The following is a 24,005-nucleotide window of genomic DNA, read 5'->3' as shown; positions in this document are numbered from 1 at the left end:
CAAAACATGCTGGCAATGTGAGGCTCTTTCTTGCATCAAGTTTGGATCTTTACATATTCCACTGGAAGGGGTTTTAGTCTTATCTTCTTTAATCATCAAGGCATCTACAGTTGCATTTGAAAGTACCACCAGGAAACCAGATTCATCTAGTAACCTCCGCCAGGGAAAAACCAGTCACTACATGATCAAATGAGGGCCAAGAAATTTATAAAATACTATCTGGCTACTCACATGAGTAATAACAGCTGGTTGGGTGGGAATAATTACTTTCTACGAGGAACTCTACTATATTTCACCTCAGAAAAGGTTATAAATGCACAGACAAGCCAGCAACTGAGGTAAGCAACTCCTTGCACTTCGGATTATGAACTGATAGTTCCAGGGTTACCTATCAAAACAGAAAAACGAAAAACACGAATATGAAAATGACAGTCAAAATGAATAGAAAATGGAACTAACACAAGCTAATCTGGCTTCTACAAACAGTAGTCTAATTTCAGTCTCTTTAATTCAAATTTAGCAAAATTACTTTTCATTACTTGATAATAGTTAGGAAGTAATATATGTTTCCCGCAATGAACATGTCAGCTGGCAACAAGAATAGGACAAAAACAATACACAGAAAGAAAGTCTCTCACACAACCGGTTCTCAAAAACATCTGCATCTTAAAAAGAAGAAATGAGCAAGAAAGAAAAATAAGCAGAATGAAGGGCCGCAATTCCTCACCTCTTTGAAGATTTCACTATGAGTAATGTCTTCAAATCCCTGAGTACATACCACAAGCATGATGAGTGAGAGAGTGAGAGAGAAGAGAGAGAGAGAGAGAGAGAGAGAGAGAGATACCATTTTTCTGAATAGATTTAATGATGCAGCATTTGACTCTCCAATTTTAGCACGGAAGGTTTGGATGCAGAAATTCTCGACTGCAAAAGCCATCATCATCATAACTGATTCCTTCCCCAGTCCTTTGCTCCGGCTATGCTAAGAAGGACACAACCATTAGCAACCACATAAAATTTCAATTTCACACAGAATAACCATGTAATGAAGAGCATATTGATAAGATTAAGGAAAAAAACTTGGACAAATTTTCCACCTTCCGAACAATTACTTAATGAACAAAAAACTAGATCTGGGATGATAGGCACATGTAGAATTTTTCTCTTGTGTGATGGAACAACATAGCAGATATTTTTCATGGATTCTTTTTAATCTATACCATCTCTAAGTTGAATTTTTGGGTTTTGACCAGTTTTGAGGTTCCTTTGGCAAAATTGAATTTCAGTAGCTATTTGTATGAAATTTTTAGAAGATTTCTCCTAATTATAATATGTCCCATGTATTAATATTGGATCCCGCTACAACCCTTTCTCCCACCTTTTTCAACAAGGTACACGTGTGTTTAACTATATTTAGGGTCTTTGATCCTATGATCACATAGGGGAGTTTCTAGTGTGAGATCTTGGGTTCCAGTCTCACCGAGGGTTAAGGGGGTTATGCATGTGTCTTCAACATTCAAATAAATAAATAAATAGAAAACTAGCTACATATTGCAATAATTAGTTGGAAGTCCTGGATAAGACATGTTTTGTGATCCTTTGGCATATTAATTTTCACCAACAGGATTGAAGCACACAGATATCACGAGAAAATGCTGATTCCAAACTAGGTGCTTAATCAAGGATAAATATGTCCCCATTTTGTCCAGTTTCCCATCATCAAGCACTCAAATCAGTAGAAGGAGACATATTATGATACTAAATGGAATAGATGTCCCACAGGCCTCTTCCTAGATAAACAATGAAAAAAAACTAACTGAATTTTTTTCAAAAGTTTCCTTCAACAAGCTACATAACAGATTACAATGTGATGCCACCCAAGTAAGGAGTATTAAAGTAAATTTACCCTTCCTATTTGGCATATAAGTGCAAGAGATTCATATCATTCAGAAATTGTAATTTAGTCATTTAATTTCAGCAATTAGGATTATTCATTTGCTTGATTTCTCGTTCCGCTCTCAGTTAATAACGCACTAACTATTAAGTGAGAGGGGGCAGCGAAGTAATAGAAAGGGTACTAAAGTGAATGTCATTTTACAAGTGAATGGAAGGCCGCAGGGTTTAATACCTCAGTCGTTAACTTTCTCTCATCTCAGCTACGAAATCTGAAAGAAAGCTACTATTTCTCCTCTCCATTCCCGAATTCATTAGATTTTAGGTTATAAGCACTAGGACGGTTTCCTAAATTTCAATCCAAATAGGGTTTCTATAAGATCTAGGTGAATAGTAATAATCCAGGTAAGTCTCAGGTCGCAAAGAACAAAATTAACAAAAAGTAAGAGGGCCCAAAGATTCATCAACAATTTGATAGCAATAAATGTGCAATGGACAGTTCCATTAGTACCTTTTTGGTTCAGCTATCATTATTTCAATCTCTGCCAGGTGCAAATCATCAAGGTCGTTCATGTAAATGTTCACATCGCCAACCATAGCTGCATGAAGAATGCCGCTAATCTTTTAAATAAATGAAAGCATCATCAATTGATTAACCACATAATACATGTAAAATCCAAAACAATTAAACGGAAAAGCACAAATACATTTAAAAAAAAGTCCAGAAGCGAAGGAATAAGCATGATTTCTTAATAACTGAAAAGGAAATAATAGTCTCTCGTATGCTTATGCTCAAATCTGATATCTATCTGAATCGGATAATATACAACAGCATCTAACTCAATCAGAGCTTTATGCAAAGAGTGGTAATCGCTCAGTGATATAGTTTGAGTTTAGAGGGTATGTTGTATTGTTGCCTATTCGACTATAGTTCATAGGATTCCTTCACCAATACTCCAAAAAAAATATCTTAAGGCATATTTACTAATGGAAGCATATCAAAAGTCAACTTCCCAAGGGAGAAGTATTAAACATCTGTGATAGTCAAGGATGTCAACACTGCAGAGAGCCAGACGATCTCACTGTGACTTGTCCGAAAAGGAGCTACCGCTAATAAGGAGGAAGGCTTCAAGTGAACATCAAATAGAATTATCCAGAGATAATTTGAATGTGCTACGATATATCACAAAGTTGAGGGAGATGTTCTGAAATTTTCTGGTGCACATGAATAGCCTTTGTTACATTCTCCCTGTAGTGCATTGTGATAGAGGAGTAGGAACCATACAGTTAATTATGAGTTTGCTAAAACATGTTTTGTTAATGAAGAGACCATACAGAAACCTTCTATATAAGTTACAATTAGGGCAGCATGTTTTGCATTGGAAGCTTTCAGGCACTAGCACAAAGAAATCATTAAAATCCGTAAAACAGAAATAAAATACATGAAGAAATCGTTGCAACTATCAGACGTAACATAGTTGATTAGTTGACTAGAATGGTTAGAAGAAAGTCATTGACTTCGAGTAACCCATATAAAGATGGATGAGAAGAGGGGAAATAAAAATTTTAAAGAAAACAATTAAAAAAAAGCCATTTGATTTTACTGTCTATACCTACTACTACAAGATTCTCAGTATTGATTGATTGAAGCAAATGATAAAGTGTCTTGGGTATTGGAATTATCACCTCATTAACCCTTACAGGAAATGTAAAGGCCAATCAGCAAAGTGTTCCTTACCGGCATCTACATGAGGCTACAAAATGGCGTGCTCATATCAACTATGTTATATAAAAGATTGTTTCTTCTTCTATTCTTCTTTTTTTTTCTTGATACAAAGATTGCTCTCAAATCAAACAAAACAATCACAAAATTACACTCCCTGTAGTTTTAAGTAGGACATTATTCTTCAGTCAAAGAATCCAACTAAAACCAACAAATAATGAAAAAAAAATTGCTTTTTGAAGTACCAACCAATTATGAAGCTCAAGTAGAACCTCCCAGTTTGATCTGATTTAGTTTACAGACATGCTTGACGTGTGAACCAAAATTTGATTCTTTCAAGAGCCAGATGTCTTTATAGAAGCTAAATAGGTGTGGTTCAGGAGCATGGCTGATGTTCCTAAAATCAGCTCTGTAGCATTGGGATTTGCCACAGACCTGATAAACTTGAACTATATGTTCTTCAAGAACACGGCAAGGATTTCCAGAATAAAAAGTATTTCATAACTCGCTCTAAGATACAGAGGAACCCAAAATTCAGAAACAGTTCAACCATTAATATGATATCCATAAAATCAAAACCATGCAGAGGAACCCCAAATTCAGAAACAATTCAACCATTAATACGATATCCATAAAATCAAAACCAAACACAGCAAGTTAATCTCATAAAATTGGCAATCTTAATCTCCAAACACATGAAAATTTCATAACACTTCCCAAAAGAAAAGGCTAACCTTCCGTATGAGCACTCCCATCAACGAACTCTCCAACAATCAAATCCTTATCCAGCACAATGAACGTCTGCTCTGCCGTACATATACATAGCCAATCATTAAAAGAGTAATGTTTTTTGTTTTTCTTCGTTCTTAAAAAAACCAAGGATATAGCAAACCAATATCGATTTAATGAAGAAGAAAAGAGATAAGGAGGATTTACTTTGTGAGTCCTGATTCCAAGAGAGCTGAACGTCGTATTCTTCTTGGAGAGTGAGAGGTTCCGATCCAGTGGCCTGCAGGAGGCTGAGATCCTGCATCCACTGGTGGTACTGCGGAACGTGCTCCTTCATGTAAGGAACCAATATCACCTTCTTCCCCACCAAAGTCGCTCTCATATTTCCTCGATGATTCTACCCTCGCCAAACCTCAGGCCTCCAGAGACCAGTAAAGAGAAGCGCAGGCTGAGCCGATTCAGTCTTCAGAGTACCCGTCTCGCTCGTGTTAATTTGGAACCTATAATTGTACTTTTATGTGCCCTAAGCTATTGCCTATTTTTTATAAGTTAAATATCGAATTACATAATTTAATTTATGTTAACATTTTTATGGGTTTATATAACTTTAAAGTTATTTTATAGAAATTTTATAGCTATTTCATTTTCTTTCCTTTTCTCACATGCCCATTTTTTTTATCACATTCACCAGCTTTGACTATCTTCATTGCCCTCAAAACACACTAGACAAAATATTCTCCATGCAACCCTCTCAAGTTCTAGTCTCTCTTTCACTGATCTTCATGCATTGAGAGGATGCTTGTAGTCTTCTTCTTCTTTTTTCTCGTTGCTTCTCTGACGATCCGCCCCAAGATCTACAAAAAGTGCTCACACATAGTAGCAGTGATCTCCAATAAAACTATTTAAGTGTTGAGTTTAATGCATGTTCCTAAAGAGTTTTCAAACAACAACAACATCTTCAATTTTCTTGTCATCATGCCAAGATTTATAGGTCCAAAACTTTACTAATCAAGTAAATGCCCTTGAAGGGAAGTAGCATGGATAGCAAATAATTGGTAGAACCACAAGTGAAGGAGTTCACATGATGGTATTTTGGGAGGTTTACATATTCAACTAATAAAAAATAGTTGTAGTGATTGTTGTTAGGACACAAATCAAAGACTAGAGAAAGAATCTAAAAACTAAGATCTCACCAGAATAAGGCTCCATCGTCTCTATGAGTTACAAAACCTATTACCATGTTGAATTTATGGAAAAGATAAAACTTCACTAATTTGTTCATAACTGAGTACAATGAGACTCTGTTTATAATAGAGGAAATAAGTAAAATCAGATTATAAATAAATTACCCATGTCCCATTTATACCCAAAGTCTAATACTTAAAGATAAGGCATAGAAAAATTAAACAACCAAGAATAATTAAAAAACTAATATAACAAAAAAAATCTTTAAACTGAAACTCTTTTGCGAGACCTTCTTCTATAATAATTCTAGCTCTTAAAGACTTTTTGTTATGAGAGTCATATGAGACTCTTCCATAACTGCTCTTCAACAACACTCATAAATAGAAGTAGGGGAGAAGTGGGATGAGCTCAAGACTCTAACCTTAATGTTCTCTCTTTTCCTTCTTCAAATCTCTCCACTCAAATCTAAATTGGAAATTTCCCTAAAATACCCATTTGAAATAAATTATTTTCAAAAACACTGACATCATCAAAATATTTCTAAAACTACCCAACTTTGACCGCTCAAATGCCTATGTGTGCAATCAAAAGCGACATGTAAGCTTTGATTGCTTATGTGTCACCACGTAATTAGTGTAGTAAACATAGATCGACACGTAGTCCGCCATGTCATTATTTCACCTTGTCATCTGCCACATAAACCGACACGTCATTAAATAAAAGATTAAATATTTTTTTTAAAATAAAAAAATCAAATACATTTCGTGCCACGTAAGCCCTCACTTAAAGTTAAGATTTGATCAAATTTTCTTATTTATTTGTTAATTTTTTATACCTGCAGAGAGTGGAAGGAAATAGAGGTTTCCTCTTCTGTTCTTTTGTTATATTTATTGATTTTTTTCTCATGAAAGTACGTCTTTTGGCTTGGATAAAATCTAATGCTACGTGGTGAAATTGCAGAAACCTTCTCTTAAAATTGAGCCAAGCGAGTGTCAAATCCTTAAACAGTGGCAGTCTCATATATGCATAGAGGTTGGAATTAGAATTTGAAATGTGCTTTTCTTCGTTTTTTCTGCAAAATGAAGCTTGGAATGTGGAAAGCTCATTTACATCCTACCCCTGTAGTATCATATCATCATCACAACCGTTATCGTCATCAAAATCCATCCTATCGAAGGCGAATTCCAGAAGTCTAACACAATCACAACCTACTAAGTTCTCTGTAAATTCTTCAGATATGATCCTTTCTCAAGTAACATTCTCTGTAAGAATGTAATCCAAATCTCTTTGGAGTAGAACTTACATCAACAGGATTATAAACTGTCTAACCTGTAACTGTCAAGAGTTTGATACTATTTTTGGATAGTTTCTCGGAAAAATATGATCTTTGCTGCACATCTGCAAAAAAATGTACAAACAAACCACCATCAACCAAGAAACCCATGATAGAGTATCAATCAAACTACATCTCCCATGTCACTTGGTCTTTCAAAAGCATCCTCTTCTCATCTTATATAATTACTTCTCGACCTAGTTATCTTCCTCCCGGATTTGGTACTCTGCTCACTGTTCTTACTCGAGGCACCAAATTCCATGGCTTCAAGATATAAAACCTTCACCAAGTTCCTGAATCAACGTATGAAAGTAGGCAACCGTGAGGATGAACAGAGGGGAGCGAAAAAGAATAATAAAAGATGAGGTTGAGACTAAGAGAGAGCAGTTGAGGGGGGGGGGGGGGGGGGGGGGTTCGAGGGCTAGGCCAAGCGGCGACAACGGCTAGAGGAGAGGGGGCGAGAGGAGACGCGAGGAGAAAGAAAGATTGAGGAAGAGAGATTTTTGAGAAAAAAACATAAGTGAGGGCTTACGTGGCACGAAATGTATTTGATTTTTTTATTTAAAAAATAATAATTTTTTATTTAATGACGTGTCAGCTTATATGGCAGATAACGTGGTAAAATAATGATATGGCAGACGATGTGTCGATCTATGTTTACTGCACTGATTACATGGTGACACATAAGCAGTCAAAGCTTACGTGTCGCTTTTGATTGCACACATAGGCATTTGATCGGTCAAAGTTAGATAGTTTTAGAAATATTTTGATGACGTCAGTGTTTTTGAAAATAATTTATTTTAAATGGGTATTTTAGGGAAATTCCCATCTAAATTTCACTCCTTTGTTTCATCCTTTCATCTCTTTCCTTATTTTCTTCATCTTCCTCCACGTATCTATCTTAAATAGTTATTAGAGGTTAATGAATGGAAACTTAGAATCTAGCAATAATAGAATACCATAATAGAGAACAAAGAAAATCACAACTTTCCTTGATGTGATTACCACAGATGACAGCAGGTCAATTTATAGAGAGAAATTAGCTTGAAAACACAACCACAAGAGTATTTCAATTCAATAGGAGATTGAAAATGTGAAACTCAGTTAAGTCGTCCTTTACAAGTAATATTTTTTAAGAACCCAGAAGATTTTCCACCTAAAAATGGTTAATGTTTCAAAAGCAGGTCGCCTACTCTAATTAACAAAGGGCGAAGCCACGAAACGTAGCACACAGCATCTTCATCTTGTTTGCTTTCATCTCCCTTGATTGGAGATATGGATGGGACTTCCATTAGAACAATCCCGAAGGCTTCGATTCCGACAGTTTCTGCCCTAAAATGCTGCCGGAGTTTCATATTCCTGAGGCCCTCTTCTCGTCAGTCAGTGGAGAAACAGAGTAGCGCCTCCCACCGGAGCTTAAGAGCTCAGCAGGTGATTCATTAACTGCTAATTGCTTAATTTTATGAGGCATTTTCAGTTTGTTTCAAATAACTTTTTGACACGGAGGGATATGATTGGAGAGGGGATTAGTATCAGAAATGGCGGTACTTACATATCCCATGCTACCCTCCGCATTGTCAGTCACTGGACGAAACTACAACGATTAAAGCAAATAATTAGTTCAATCGCGTTCGACTTTTATCACCCTTCGGTTGACAAGCAACTGGTCCCATTTAATAATCATTCAGAAGAATTGTTGGAGATAGGAATGATACTGTTCCTCCTTGTGCCCTAAAACTCACATTCTTGTGAATGTTTAGCAACAAATGGCGATTTTAGGGAGGACTGAACAAGGCTTGGTTGGATGCTCATACTTCATATTTTTGAAATGTTTCCTTTTTTTTGTATTTGTTGTTATGTTAGTCCTAATTGAGCAGCTGAAGTAAATGATTCTCATATTTTTCTCCTCTTCATCAAAAAAGTGATTTCCATCCAAAGAAGTTCAGGTGAATGAGATATGCTGCATCATTTTCATATATATATATATATATATATATATATATCTTCTATATTAAGATAGTTTACTAATCCAATATGCTTTTGGTTTCATGGAAGAATGCTTTCATATTTTGCGAAACTACCTTGTTAAACTCAATATATACACTCGAGCTATATCTGTAAAACTAAAACCCCAGTTTGAAATGATGTACCATCTGTAGTTGCTCTTTAAGGCGTTGCCTAAAAATAAAGACAAGCATGCACCTTTTGATGTTTGCAGTCTGAAAGCAAGGATGGATCTGCGTTAATTTCTTCTGCTGCTGACTCTCTTGCAAATTCTCTTGAAATCAAAGACTGGGAATTGGGCATAATGCAAGATGAAATAGCTGCCAGCCAAGGCATCAGAATCAGAAGACGTCCATCTACTGGACCACCTCAACATTATGTGGGCCCTTTTGAATTCCGACTTCAGAATGAAGGCAACACTCCTCGGAATATACTAGAGGAAATAATTTGGCACAAGGATAAGGAAGTCTCACAGGTACTTCCAAACTTACCCCCGAGTTGATTCATGTCCTTCCTCCACTTGAAGGTTATCTTGTTAATTGCTACTTTTACATAAGAAAATAATCTATGCTTCCTGAATCTTAAGTTTCTCTTCCCATGAACTTTATTTAGTTGAAAGAGCGGAGGCCTTTGTCAGTTCTGGCTAAAGCACTTAACAGTGTGCTTCCAGTTCGCGATTTTGTTGGAGCTCTGAAGGCATCTCATTTGCGAACTGGTCTGCCAGCTCTAATTGCTGAAGTGAAGAAGGCTTCTCCAAGTAGAGGAGTTTTGCGAGAGGACTTTGATCCTGTAAGTATAATCTCCTGGCCTATAGTATTTTGGTTTGGTTTATGGTCTTAAAAGGGCAAACATGTTATTTCTGTGTGGACATGATCTTTTGGGGCGTTCCTTCATTCCTGTAGCATATGTTCACTAAGTAACAGGTCCTTTATATGCTGTATATGGTTTTGCTTGTAGCTTGAACTGGGAGCCTGGCTCTACATGTTCTTTTTTATTAATATGGTTGCCATTTTTAGAGGGATAGTAATATGAAAAATGCATGAGGTATGCTTCATCAGGGTATATGTGTTTCTTTATAATCAATCAGTCATGAAAGAAAAATGTGTAACAGTATACTGTTGTTGCTAAATACTTCCATCATGTTTAATGTTTATCATTATGTTTGATTTCTCAAAAGTATAATTCTGTTTTCTCCATGACAGTTGTGAATTTTGTGATGTTAATTCAGCTGCACTCAGGGATTTCATTAAATTCTCTCTCTCTCTCATGTGTGAATAATGGACCTAAATCAACTCATGAGATTAGATGCATATCATTTGAGAAGTTTTTGTTGCCGAGTTTAGATACATAACATTTGAGGAGCTCCTAGCAGAGGTCGGCACTGATCGACCCCCACGAGGAACCCGAACCCAAAAAATCCTGGACGGTGTTGATTTTTCAGCCTCATCCCTACCCCGTTATTCTATCTTATGAACTCATCTCCATCCCTGATTGACCGTGTCGCATCTCCTCGCCCTCAAAACCGAGAGGCTGCTCACTTCAAAAATATATAAAAAAACATTCGTAGAAGAGTGTGTAGTACAATAGAGCTGCCAAAAAATAGTAATAATGAACAAGTAAGTATCAATCATGACAAACTAAAATATGAGGACAAACTAAGTCATCCTAAACCATTGAAGGATATGAAAGGAGGAAGCAAAAAAGGAAAGAGGAAAACTGAAAAGACGACAACTTACTATTTTTGGAAAGTACTATGGTTTAGTTCCCTTTCAAATGAAAGTCAGCAAGTTTCTTCTTTTATTAGTTTCCCTAGTTGTTGATGAGTTCCAATTAGGAGAGTTTTATTTAGGAAAATGTTTAGTTAGTAGTTTCCTTTATTAGTAGTCAGTTTAGGAAAGTCATAAATTGTTTATTGTTAGTAGGTAACCTAAAACAAGGTTGCTGATGCTCTTAAGTAGAAGGTTTACCCTTCTAAATTCCATGAGAATGGATGTATTTGGATTAGAATTATTTAAGGATCAACTGCTAGAAAATGAGCTTGTTAGATAACTAGCCAATACGCCAAAAGCTCCAGAGCTGATGGAATGTCAAAAACTAGGCCTTAAACCTATCCCGTACTAGGTTGGCTCAACCGGCGGCCATACCCCGGGTTGGGCCCCACATGATCATAACAATCTACTACGCTACTGTGCCGACGTCTACAATGGTCCACTCTATGATGGCTCCCACTCTAGACCAGATAGCCCCTTTCACCTTTGTGATAGCTTTCACTCTTGCACTAACTAGCCCTTTTCATTGGTCGCCCCCTCCGGGATTCGAACACGTGACATGGTGCCTGATCTGATACCAAATGTTAAATACCTAGCTAATATGTCAAAAGCTCTAGAGTTGATGGAATGCGAAAAGCTAGGTCCTTAAACATATCCCATACAAGGTGGCCCAACCTGATGCCCATACCCTAGTTTGGGCCCTACAGGACCATAACAAAGTTTTTTTGGGAAGACATTACTTGGTGAAGGTTGGTTATTTATTCAAGGTAATTCTTGATGCATTCTTAATGTGTCTCTTTGACAAATTATCATCAAGGAAGTACACAATTGGGCATTTTGGTAAAAGATAAGACTATTGGTCTTGTTATGTACAAAGGTGTCGCACATGCCAAACAACCAAAGGGGTTTCATCTAATTCTGCATTATATACTCCTTTACCTATCCCTTCTTACCCTTGGATTGATATTTCTATGAATTCTGTGATTGTTCTTCCTCACACTACAAGAGGCTCGGGCAACATATATGTTTTTGCTAATCGATTCTCCAAGATGGCTCAGTTCATTCCTTGTAAGTCAATGCATAATGCATGGAAAGCAGTAGACTTGTTCACAAGTGGCTCTTTTTTTATGGTTTACCGAAAACTATAATCTCAGATTGAGATTCCAAGTTTATGTTTACATTTTGAAAGGTTTTGTGGAAGAAGCTTGGCACTACACTCAAATTTAGCTGTCCTTATCACCCACAAACAGATGGGCAAATAGAGGTAGTTAATCGAAGCTTGGGCAATATGTTGAGGTTGTATGTTAAGGTGATTGGAAAGTGGTATCTTGCTTTCTACAATTGGAGTTTGAATTTGACAGTTCTAAGAATCGTACTATTGGATTCTCTCCATTTCAAGTAGTTTTTGGTGACAATTTGATAAACCTCCAATTCATTTTACTTACTCTAGAAAGAGTAAGCAGTAGCTGAAGGTTAATTAAAAGAAATAACAGTTGATGATAGATTAATGAGGACGGGTATTTTTGGTATACTATCGGTTGAGTAGTGGGGGCAATTTTCTGAAGTGGAATTTTACGGTTTTGGCTTAGGGATTTGGAAAAGTTTGTTATGAGAATCGTGGGTGAATATAGGTACAGCGAGAGGGAGAGGAGGGGATTGGGATTGGTTTCTTTAGAGCTTTGCTTAGGAAGAGTACTGGTCTCTCGAATACCAGTGGCTATGTTCATTTTTTTTCTTTTCCTTTAATTTTAACAGTGAATAATCAACGTTTCTTTCTATTTTTATTTTGAAAAATTTCTCTACTGCTATCGAGGGTACATCATCTAGTATCAAAGCATCTAGTCGATCCTCATGGCTACTACCAGAATGGAGTCGAGAGTGGATTCGGTGGAGGGAATCTTGAGTTCAGTAAGAGAGGAGGTGAGCTCGATCAAAGAGGAGGTTCGAAAGATTCCGGCCATGGAGCAAGGGTTGGCGACGTTGATAGGGCGAGTTGAACAACTCTTACGTACCCAAGAGGAACTCACTCGGAATCTGGCTGCGCAGAGTAAGTCGACGACGTCAAAACAAGGGCTGAACTCGGCAGTTGGCGATAACTCGATCCAGAGAAGTACCGGAAGCGGACTAGACGGTGACGAGGTTGACCGGAATATGCATGGCCGATTTGAAGTGCGACCGAGAAGGTTAGAGTTGCCAGTTTTTGAGGGAGAAGACCCCGATGATTGGATTTACAGAGCTGAGCGATATTTCTCACTAAACCGAGTATCTCAAGTTGAGAAATTGGAAGCTGCCGTAGTATGTCTGGAAGGGGAGGCGTTAAAATGGTTCAAGTATGAAAATAACAGGAGGGAGATCATGAACTAGGAAGAATTTCAGTATTTATTGCTCAAACGGTTCCGAAGTTCCGAAGAAGGCTCTCCTTATGAGAAATTCCTGTCGTTGAAGCAGGTGACCACTGTGAGAGTTTACAGAAGGCGATTTGAGGCTTTGGCTTCCACGTTGGAAGATATCCCAGAGAAGGTGTTGGAGTCTAACTTTGTTAATTTGCTTAAGCCAGAAATTCGGGCCGAGGTGAGGGTGTTGGAGCCCAATGGGCTGGGAAGGACCATGGAGCTGGCCCAAAAGTTGGAAGAGAAAAATAGAGTTATTAAGCAGACTCAGTTTGGGCTGGGTACTCCAAAACCAGCGGGGACCATAGTTGGGGGTAATGGGAGGACCATGACAATGGCAGAAACGACTAAAAATGGGATGGAGAAGAGGGCGCCATTCAAGAAACTCACGGAAGCCGAAATCCAATACCGGAGGGAGCGGGGTTTGTGCTACCGTTGTGATGAAAAATTCTTAGCTGAGTATAGATGTAAAAACAAGGATATGCAAGTGCTGATTTTACAAGAGCTGGAAGAAGAAGTTATGGAGGATGGCGACGACGGGAAGTGTGAACAGCAGGAAGAAGAGGTTAGGGCGATTGCTCAAATAGTGGTAGTGTCACTGAATTTGGTAGTTGGATTAACCCTTCCGAAGACCATCAAGATTGCAGGAAGCATCGAAGAACAACCAGTCGTTGTGCTCATTGATGGAGGAGCAACCCATAATTTATTTCTACTACAGTGGTGGAAAAACTGCATCTACCTTTATCTCCAACAGATTGGGCACAAGTGCGGCCCTTCCCAGGGAAGGAATTTGTAAAGGGGTTCAATTAACTCTTAAAGGAATAGAGATCGTGGAGGATTTTCTGCCTTTTGACTTGGGAAGCACCGATGTTATTTTGGGTGTACAATGGTTGGAGACCTTAGGAGGAACATATACGAATTGGAAAACCCATGTTATGAAATTTAGATTGGGTAAGACAGTGGTGTTACAGAGAGATCCCTCCTTGCACAAAACTCTGGTTTCACTCAAGGTGATGATGCATACTATCAAGCATGAGGGACATGTGGAGTTGGGGAGTACCACAGTGGCAGTGTCACAACCGAAGGAGGACATGACAGCGATGGTGAAGAGAGTTTTGACGAAGTTTGGGGATGTTTTTGCTATGCCCCAAGAGTTGCCACCAAAAAGGGAGAAGGAACATGCCATAATTTTGAAGGATGGAGCTTCACCGGTGAGTGTTCGTCCATATTGGTACCCCCAAATACAAAAAAATGAAATAGAGAGATTGGTGGGAGAAATTTTGGCTACTGGAATAATACAACCCAACACTAGCACTTTTCAAGTCCCGTGCTCTTTGTCAAGAAGAAAGACGGAAGTTGGAGATTTTGTGTGGTCTATAGAACCCTTAAAAAAGAAACTATTCCGGATAAGTTTCCTATTCCCGTGATCGATGAGTTGTTAGATGAGCTTTATGGAGCACAGGTCTTTTCGAAGCTGGACTTGAAGTCGGGATACCACCAAATCAGAATGAAAGCAGCGGATGTGCACAAGACAGCTTTCCGGACTCATGAAGGACACTACGAATTCTTGGTCATGCCTTTTGGGCTTACCAATGCACCGTCTACATTTCAATCCCTTATGAATGAGGTATTCAAACCTTTTCTCAGGCGATTTGTATTGGTATTCTTCGATGATATTCTGATATATAGTCCAAGTTGGAGTGCTCATTGTGATCATTTAGTAGATGTTTTGGAGAAATTAAAAGAACACAGATTGTATGCTAATTCTAAGAAGTGTTCTTTTGGGAGAGAAAAGATAGAATACTTGGGACATATCATCTATAGAGAAGGGGTGTCGGTTGATCCTAGTAAGATACAGGCTATGGTTGATTGGCTAGCACCAACCACACTTTAGGAATTAAGGGGTTTCCTTGGTCTTACAGGATACTACCGGAAATTTGTTTCGGGTTATGGAAATATTGCTAGATCCTTGACGGATCAATTAAAAAAAGATAGATTTGGGTGGATGGATGAAGCAACCGAGGCATTTGAGCGTTTGAAGGAAGCCATGACTACGGTACCGGTTTTGGCTTTACCTGATTTTTCAAAGCTGTTTATTGTGGAGATTGACGCTTCTGGATATGGGCTAGGGGCTGTTCTACTGTAAGATCAACGGCCGGTTGCATTTTTCAGTCAAGTATTGAGTGAACGAGCCCAACTGAAGTCTATTTATGAAAAGGAGCTAATGGCCATTGTGTTGGCTATTAAAAAATGGCATCCTTACCTGTTTGGAAGGAGGTTTTTGGTGCAAACCGACCAGCAAAGTTTAAAATTCTTGCTGGAACAACGTCTAGTAAGTGTTGAATATCAACGCTGGTTGGTGAAATTGATGGGCTATGACTTTGACATTCAATACCGACCGGGGGCAAGTAATAGAGTGGGGGATGCACTCTCGCAAACCTGAAATGATGAATATAACTGCAGTTTCGGGGGTGCAATGGCTGGATATGGATGTTTTACAACAAGAAGTAGCAGCGGACTCATTCTTACAACAAATTATCACATGGTTGGCAGTTGGTGACAAGGTTGTGGGGTTTCAAGTTGAACATGGGCAACTCTTTTACAATTGTAGGTTGGTTTTATTTGAGACTTCTTCCCTAATTCCAACCTTAATGCGTGAATACCACTGCACACCTATTGGGGGCCATTCGGGAGAGGTTAAAACATATAGAAGAATGGCTGCTGTACTTATATTGGCCGGGTATGAAGAAAAAAGTGACTGAATTCGTTCAGAATTGTGAGGTTTGGCAAAAGAACAAACACTTGGCAATGTCCCCAGCTGGTCTTCTACAGCCTATTGACTTACCAAAGCTGGTTTGGGAGGATTTGACCATGGACTTTATTGAAGGGTTGCCAAGGTCAGAGGGCTTTGATACTATTATGGTGGTGGTGGATAGGTTGAGCAAGTATGCTCATTTCTTGGTGTTGAGGCACCCATTTACAGCCAAAATAGTGGCTGATTTATTTGTGAGACAGGTGATTCGATTGCATGGGGTGCCCAAGTCTATTATTTCAGATCGGGATAAAGTGTTTATGAGTCATTTCTGGCAGGAACTCTTTCATCTCCAAGGGACTGATTTGAGACACAACACCGCCTACCACCCTCAAATAGAAGGACAATTTGAAGTGGTTAACAGGTGTTTGGAGACCTATTTTCGATGTTTCGCTTCTGACAAACCAAAAACTTGGGCTAAGTGGTTATCCTGGGCAGAATATTGGCATAACACCAGCTTCCATTCATCTGCTGGTACCACTCCATTCCGAGTCTTATACGGACGTGACCCTCCTTCCTTGTTGCACTATAAGTCAGGGACAACTACAGTTTCTGAAGTAGAACAAATTTTAGAGGAACGGGATGCGTATCTTGACGATTTAAAGATGCAATTACTGCGGGCTCAACAGAGAATGAAGGCCATGACTGATCTTAAAAGGAGGGATGAAGAGTTTTAGGTTGGGGATCGTGTGTTTGTCAAACTCAGGCCCTATCGGCAACGCTCTTTGGCCACTCGGCGCAATGAGAAGTTGGCAGCGTGTTTTTATGGACCTTTTGAGGTGGTGTCATGAGTTGGAAAAGTTGCTTACAAACTGCAACTACCACCAGAGTCCTCCGTGCATTCGGTGTTTCATGTCTCCCAACTTCGTCGAGCAAAAGGAATATCACATTCATCTCCAATTCTTCCTCCACAATTGACTGCTGAATTAGAGATGTTGGTTGAACCTGCTGCCATTTTGAATGTACGAAGAGCGGAAAAAAAATGGGCAGCAACAACTGGAGGTTTTGGTGCAATGGAAGGGACTACCAGAGTTTGAAGCCACTTGGGAGGATTTTAAGGCAATGAGGCTCCAGTTTCAAGTTTTTCACCTTGAGGATAAGGTGAAAGTTTGGGCGGGGGGTGGTAATGATAAACCTCCAATTCGTTTTACTTACTCTAGAAAGAGTAAGCAGTAGCTGAAGGTTAATTAGAAGAAATAACAGTTGATGATAGATTAATGAGGATAGGGGTATTTTTGGTATACTATCGGTTGAGTAGTGGGGCAATTTTCTGATGTGGAATTTTCCTGTTTTGGCTTAGGGATTTGGAAAAGTTTGTTACGAGAATTGTGGGTGAATATAAGTTCAGCGGAGAGAGAGAGGAGGGGATTGGGATTTGTTTCTTTAGAGCTTTGCTCAGGGAGAGTACTGGTCTCTCGAATACCAGTGGCTATGTTCGTTTTTTTTCTTTTCCTTTGATTTCGACAGTGAATAATCAGCGTTTCTTTCTATTTTTATTTGAAAAAATTTCTCTACTGCTATCGGGGGTACATTTCAATTCCAAGGTCCATTTAATCTCCTCCTTATCCCAAATACTGGGAGACCAAACTGAAAGATTGAAAACATGGTTGTTGGTCTAATTGCACTTCATGAATAGGTTTGAGCTATCATTCAAATAAGCTATGCTAAATACAAGGAACAAGCTAATTGCACTTCTTGAACAGGTTTGGGATAACATTGGAACAAACTATGTTAAATACAAGTGCTGGGCTGATAACACAAAAAGGAGGTTACTTTGATATCGGTGGTGAGGTTTGGGTGTATCTTTCAAAAGAAAGGTATCCTACTGGTGAATATCTGGGCTCAAGCCTATGAAGATAGATCCATGTGGCAATTGCCTACAAGGTACAATGCCTACAAAGTACAATTGCTTCCCTAGTTGCTCATCAGTGATACATTCAACAACAAGCATTTATAACCTTATTATGGTGAACATGAAATTGAATCTGCAAACTCGAGGTCTTTCAAAGAGGGGGTGAATCACGTAATACATTTTTTTTTTAAACTGATGAGTCATAAAGTCATAAAGTGGTCACTGTTGGTAGTTTCTATTTTAAGTTAATTTGTGGAATTCTTTCTAGCAAGTGGTTTTCAATTTAGTATGTCCGAATTCATTTATAATTAGGAAGACTAGTCCTAGGAAAATTCTGCCAAAATGGTGTAGCTTATTTGGCAAGCACATGGTAGTTTCAGAGTCTATAAATAGGGAGAGATGATGTAATTTCACAATTTGTTCAAGAATAATACAGCTTTTCTCTTTGGCTGCTGGAACACCATTTTTTTTCTTTCTTTCGCTGCGAATAGTTTCTCGGTGTAATTTTTCTGCAGTGCTAGTTACTGTTAGTCATAAAACAACTCTTGGGTATTCAAGTTCTTTCCCTGGAACTTGAAAACCAGAAATTTTCTAGAGTTGAGAAGATAAAGGTTGGATTACCCATAATCCAGCTTTATCTATCAGCTTTATTTTTGTAATTCGGTAGTGTTAGCACTTTATTTTGGTACTTTCTATATAGGGAAAGTCAGCATTGTTTCCACCTAAGTAGAAGAGCTTTTAAGGGAAATCTCTAATTAGCAATTTTTTTACTAGTAGTCGATATAAAAAAGTTTCAAAGTTAGTAAGTTCATTGTTGGAAGTTTCTATCTCTGATAGTTGTTGGAATTCTTTTCCTGCAAGTGGAATTAATTTGGTGGCTTAGTCCTCTTTTGGTGATGTTACTTATTTTGTGAAGTCTTTAGCTGAGTCTATAAATAGGTGAATCTGCTGTAACTTTGGAGAAGTTTTGAAAATCAATACAAGTTTTTCTTTTTGGTTGGTGGAGTACCATTGTTTCTTCCTTCTTTTGCTGAGAATAATTTCTTAGTGATTTATCCTCTTGTTCTAGCTACTGCTAGTTACTAAACAGCACCTGAATGTTCAAGTTCTCCCCTTGGAACTTGAAAATAGGAATTTGCTAGAGTTGAGAAGATAAAGGTTGGATTGCCCATATTCCAGTCTTGTCCATCAACTTTATTTTTGTAATTTGGTGGCTTTGGAAAGCCAAAAGATTTGGACTTGAATAGTAAAAAATTTGAACATCGCACTTGTCCCTGTTGGAAACCTTGTTTGGGATGTACATGACTTGGACTTAATTGACATAATCACATCTTGTCTTCTTCAATACATTGGCTTTCTGTTGATAAAATTCTAGCATGTAGAGTAGAAGTTGTAATTTAAAGCATTCAACTAAAGAGTTGTTATGGAAACTGGCAAGAAAATTGATCTTGTAAAGGCCCTACAGGCTCCCACATTTCTTTCCTTTGTTTATTTCTGTTTTTTTTTTAAATTATTTCTTTCTCTTGTTACAAAAGATTTTGTTTGATTTCTTTTTCTTTTCCTGCCTTTCTCCATACCCAGGTTCAAATAGCTAACGCTTATGAGAAAGGTGGAGCAGCATGCCTTAGTGTTTTAACTGATGAAAAATACTTCAAGGTAAATATTTTTGTTTCAAGATTGTTAGATTAGACCCACATGAATCTAGGGTTAGAAAGGTCATATGGTTATTACTTGGGGCAAGGTCACATAACTTTGGCTTGCCATTTTGAAATGGACTTGGACCCAAGTTTAACAAAGGTAAATATTTATTAGCAACTTCATGCATTTAAGTTTTTTACTAATTGTAATTCAATGTTGATTAAGGGAAGTTTTCACAACCTGGAAGCTATACGTGATGCCGGAGTAAAGGTCTGTTTTTGTGACTTAAGTTATTCAAACTTAATTCTTTGTCTTGTGATACTTGTTTCATGTTAAGGTTTATGAATGCAGTGCCCTCTTCTTTGCAAAGAATTCATTATAGATGCATGGCAAATATACTATGCTAGAACAAAGGGCGCAGATGCAGTTCTTCTAATAGCTGCAGTGTTGCCTGATCTTGATATCAGATATATGATAAAAATATGTGAAAAACTAGGCCTGGCAGCTCTAGTTGAGGTATGTAGACTAATTTCTTGACTATGCTCTGTTTTTTTTGTTTTGTTTCTGGAAAGGGCATTTTATGCTATGGTGTTACTTGTTCACTTTAAGCTAGGTATTGTATTTCTTTCATGGTTTATTCTGCCCCTTCTTTTGGGAACCTATTCCACTCATTTTATTCATCATATCAGATACATCCACCAAAGATCTTCAGGATTATCTTTTCTTTTTTTCACATCTACTTGCTTTAGATATTCAGTGACAAGTCCTTTTGATGCTCTACCTGGTTCAAGGTGCATGATGAAAGAGAAATGGATCGGGTTCTTGGAATTGAGGGGATCCAGCTAATTGGTATCAACAACCGTAACCTTGGTAAGCTACTGGAGACAGTTCAAATAAGTTGTCTGTTAGCTTTCTTGTAGATTCTCATAGGTATGTAGTTCAGTGCATCATTAAGCTCTTCTTTGAAGTTTTACATTATGTTCTTCTACTTGTACATGCTGGAGAAATCTTCTCTGGGCATTATTCTTAAAAAAAGAAAACGAGCTACTTCATGTTATTCAAATGATGGACATGTGTCTTAAAAAAATAAACTCAGCATGACGTAGAAAAAGGTCATGGGAAAAGTTGCATGTAGAATATAAGCCTTTTAAAAGTTATTCTCTGCAAGTAAGCCTTTGAAAAAAACCCTCCACATATAAATCTAGACTAGTTTTCCCTTCAAGGAAATTTGTGTTCACAATTACAAAATTGTTTGGAAGAACTTACATATTTTTTGGTCTAGTTTTTCAAATGTAAGTTCCTGTTTATTCTGTTTTCATTATCAGAAATGGAGAAATATCTTGATGAAAACTCCACCCTCATCTACTTTCAGGCTGATGAAGTTGTGACTAGTAGCACTGGTAGTTTACCTAATGACCCATCTAACATTTTACCAATCCTACTTAAGCATTTTAGCTTTTTTTTTTATGTATTTTGTGGTTTTTTTTCTTCTGAATTTTCTTTTGTAGAGCTTCTTGCCATTCAGGCCTCTTAGTGATGCTGTCAATCATTCAATAACATAAAATAAAAAGATATGAAACTAAATTTCTTACATGCATGAGGATTTGGGAAATTCTAGCTGTTACCGTTGACTGAACGAAACATTCAGGGGTAGGATATCTTCCATACATGATTACATAGTTAAATGATGGTACTTTCTGATTTGATTTCCCTTCTATAATACCCATTGTCTAGCTTTCCTTCCTCTCCCTGCTGCTGTTCTCCCTTTCCTAACTCCCTTTGCATGTCTCCGAAGCCGTTCCCTTTTTTTCTCATCATCAATTTTCCAACATTCTTGTTCTCCTCTTTTATCATCATCAATTATCCAACATTTGTGTTCTCCTTTTGTTCTCTTGCTCTCTCTTTTCCTCACAATTCCAGGTGAAAAAACAAGCAATGCGTACGCCATTGCTCCTCAGAAGGAGATGGATCACTCCATACTAATTTGACTTAATTTATTGGTATTTTCACTTGCTTGAAATTATTGTGATTTTGGTGATTCCTTTTTACCTTTCACTTGCCTTTCTTTTTTTTCTTATTTTTCTTTAATTTCAGTGTTTTCAAAGCAATATTACACCTGGTTGGGTGGCTATCCTGAAGTAATCATGTCAATGAACATAAAGATATACCCAGACAAACTGCCTCTCCATAGGAGAATTTTCTTCAGTTTGCTTGGAATACAGACTAACAAGTTGTCTTCTGTTTTTTACTGGTGGGAGGAGTCCAATGGACCAACTTGTGATTGTTTGTTTAATCTTAAACTGACTTTCATGTCGATTGTCCCCTGAAATCTCATTTTTAACATTCTTGCAGAAACATTTGAAGTTGATATTAGCAACACCAAGAAGCTTCTTGAAGGAAAGCGTGGCAAGATTATACGTGAAAGGGATATAATTGTGAGAGTGCCTATTTGTTCATCCATTTTCTTTATTAACCATTTGGCTCAAAGTCAGACTTGAAATTACATGTTGCCATGAAAATTCCCTTGGGACCTTGATGCATATACTCAAAGCTGTGGTAACTTCTTCCAGGTTGTCGGTGAATCTGGGCTTTTCACTCCGGATGATATTGCTTTTGTGCAAGAAGCTGGAGTAAAAGCAGTAAGAATTTTCTATATCTGATCATGTGGAAATAATATTTTACATTTTCTCTTGTGCGAACTAATTTTTCAGGGCAACTGGTCACATGTTAAAGTAATGAAGGAATATCATAGATATAGAAGTGAAAATATTATAAAAAAAAACATAGAAAAGTGGTAAGTGATAACGTATTAGAAATCATATTCACAGCTTTCTGTTGTCCAAGGTAAGTTTCATGGGATGTGATCATGTGGAAATGTAATAAAAAGGATGGACGGTATAGAAGTGATAATTGACTTCCCCATGTATATCTATGTACATACTTTTCTTTGAATTTTTTCTTTATTCTGATCTCAAGATTTACATGAACATATTTGCATGACTAAAGAGTATTTGTTCTTGCATCATTTACTCATGTTCAAGCCTACGTGCATAAATGGAGAAATATTCTGTTTTGTTCAGGCAGTTGGGGGAACCCAACAAGCAGCTTTATATGGGATAGGTTAGGAGATCAGCATCTGTGCTCATCATGTCTCTTGTGTCCATTTTGGCCTGTGATACTAATAGATCAAGCTAGCCAGGAGAATTTCAGTATCTTTATGCAATAACTTCAACTCTAGATCTCCCTTGTTGTCTCGACTTCCATGTCTTTTATTTGCTGTAAATCTGCTGTACCTGATGTACATAGGTGAATCCTCAGTAGACTTTGTCATCCCATTTTTGCAGGTTCTGGTGGGTGAATCTATTGTCAAACAGGCTGATCCATCTCAAGCTATCTCGGGACTCTTTGGTAGAAACATAGCTCCCGCTCCCGCTCCCTGATGTTTATATTCTGTTTTTCAGTTTTAAATGCAAAAATATAGCTTCAAACAACAACTTTAAATTTACCCATCTGTAGTTCATACTCAATAGTCAATATTATCTAATGAAATGAAATTTATATAGAGTTTTAACATTGTTCTTTTTCAGTTGCATTTCCATTTATGTTTTTTAGTGCTTTAAACTGACAGGACTGGAGAACTGGTTCTTATGCCATCTATTTTTAAAAGCTCACTGTTAGAATGAAGAGTTTTAATCATGAATATGTACTGGGTTATTGATCATATCATATGAAATAGTAAAATAAAACCAAGGAAAAGGTAGAAAAGAGCAGCAGGTACAGACTAAGTATTATAAAAATACTGGTAGGAAATTATAGGAGAGAAATGGTTAGCAGGATTATTATTTTAAACTTTATTATAAAACTATAATACTAGTAAAAACATTACTTACAAGTAATCTGATCTTAGGGTTTACTTAATAAATAAGCAAATTTGATAAACTTTGCATCAAATTCCCTTTTTTAATTTCCAGGACAGCCATGGAGCTGCACATGCCATTTGACAAAGAGTCCCATTTGACAGATTGGACGTGTCCCTTGAAATGGGATGACAAAAGCAGCAAAGAGTGGTCCATTCTCTGATAGGAAGCATTATTGATCCTCACTTGGCTCACACTTTGACACCTGTTCTCTCCTATATAATGCCCGACAAAATTAGTCGACATGAAAGATCAATCAAGCACCCATGAATGCCTCCACCAGTCAAGGTTTTATGAACAAGAGTCCTACACGAACGAACGATCGAACGATTACAACTACTGTTGAAACGATCCCAAATCACTAGCAGTCAAAAGGTTTTGTTTTTAAGAGATTCTTCCCATCTTAGTTCGTTGTTCTTGTTGGTTATGGTAATTGGTAAGGTTTCGTTTTATCTGCTCAAATTCACAATTGACATGTCTCTTTCAGAATTACAGAAAATTAATGGAAACAATATTCATGGCTGAAGCCTATCAATATGACTCACCATCTTTATCAACGACTCCTAATATTTGAAGATGCTGAGATTTGTACAAACTGGACCCTCAAACTTTGAAGTTTGAATAACCTTACCAGTCTTACTCAAACTCTGATTGCTTCCTTGAAACTATTTTAAATTACAGGAAATTACATATTAAAACGATGTTCTACAGAGTAAGTCGCTCAAATCTTCTTGGGTCATCTTCTCTTTCATTAAATTGT

General features: G+C 37.6%; 2 protein-coding genes across 2 annotated transcripts; one reads left to right on the top strand and one right to left on the bottom strand.

Annotated features, from left to right (window-relative positions):
• Positions 1-7: 7 nt before the first annotated feature.
• Positions 8-4,806, bottom strand: LOC137940246 (GCN5-related N-acetyltransferase 9). The gene is made up of 6 exons (XM_068785196.1): positions 4,553-4,806; positions 4,351-4,422; positions 2,405-2,492; positions 845-977; positions 728-766; positions 8-388 (listed from the first exon to the last, which is right to left on the bottom strand). Exons 1-6 carry the CDS (start codon positions 4,725-4,727, stop codon positions 308-310), a joined length of 588 nt encoding a protein of 195 aa, XP_068641297.1. The 5' UTR covers positions 4,728-4,806; the 3' UTR covers positions 8-307.
• Positions 4,807-7,985: 3,179 nt separating this feature from the next.
• On the top strand, positions 7,986-22,881 carry LOC137940237 (indole-3-glycerol phosphate synthase, chloroplastic-like). Its single transcript, XM_068785187.1, has 10 exons — positions 7,986-8,294; positions 9,082-9,342; positions 9,480-9,656; positions 19,272-19,346; positions 19,554-19,598; positions 19,680-19,844; positions 20,120-20,198; positions 21,681-21,763; positions 21,899-21,967; positions 22,673-22,881. Exons 1-10 carry the CDS (start codon positions 8,139-8,141, stop codon positions 22,766-22,768), a joined length of 1,206 nt encoding a protein of 401 aa, XP_068641288.1. The 5' UTR covers positions 7,986-8,138; the 3' UTR covers positions 22,769-22,881.
• The last annotated feature ends 1,124 nt before the right edge of the window (positions 22,882-24,005 follow it).

Source organism: Aristolochia californica, unplaced genomic scaffold, assembly GCF_029961685.1.
Source record: "Aristolochia californica isolate CCGP_79_NKW_82.1479 unplaced genomic scaffold, dmAriCali1.0.hap1 SCAF_10, whole genome shotgun sequence".
In the NCBI taxonomy this organism is placed as follows: domain Eukaryota; kingdom Viridiplantae; phylum Streptophyta; class Magnoliopsida; order Piperales; family Aristolochiaceae; genus Aristolochia; species Aristolochia californica.
The sequence above is the reverse complement of the archived record's forward strand: the minus strand, read 5'-3'. Positions and strand labels throughout refer to the sequence as shown.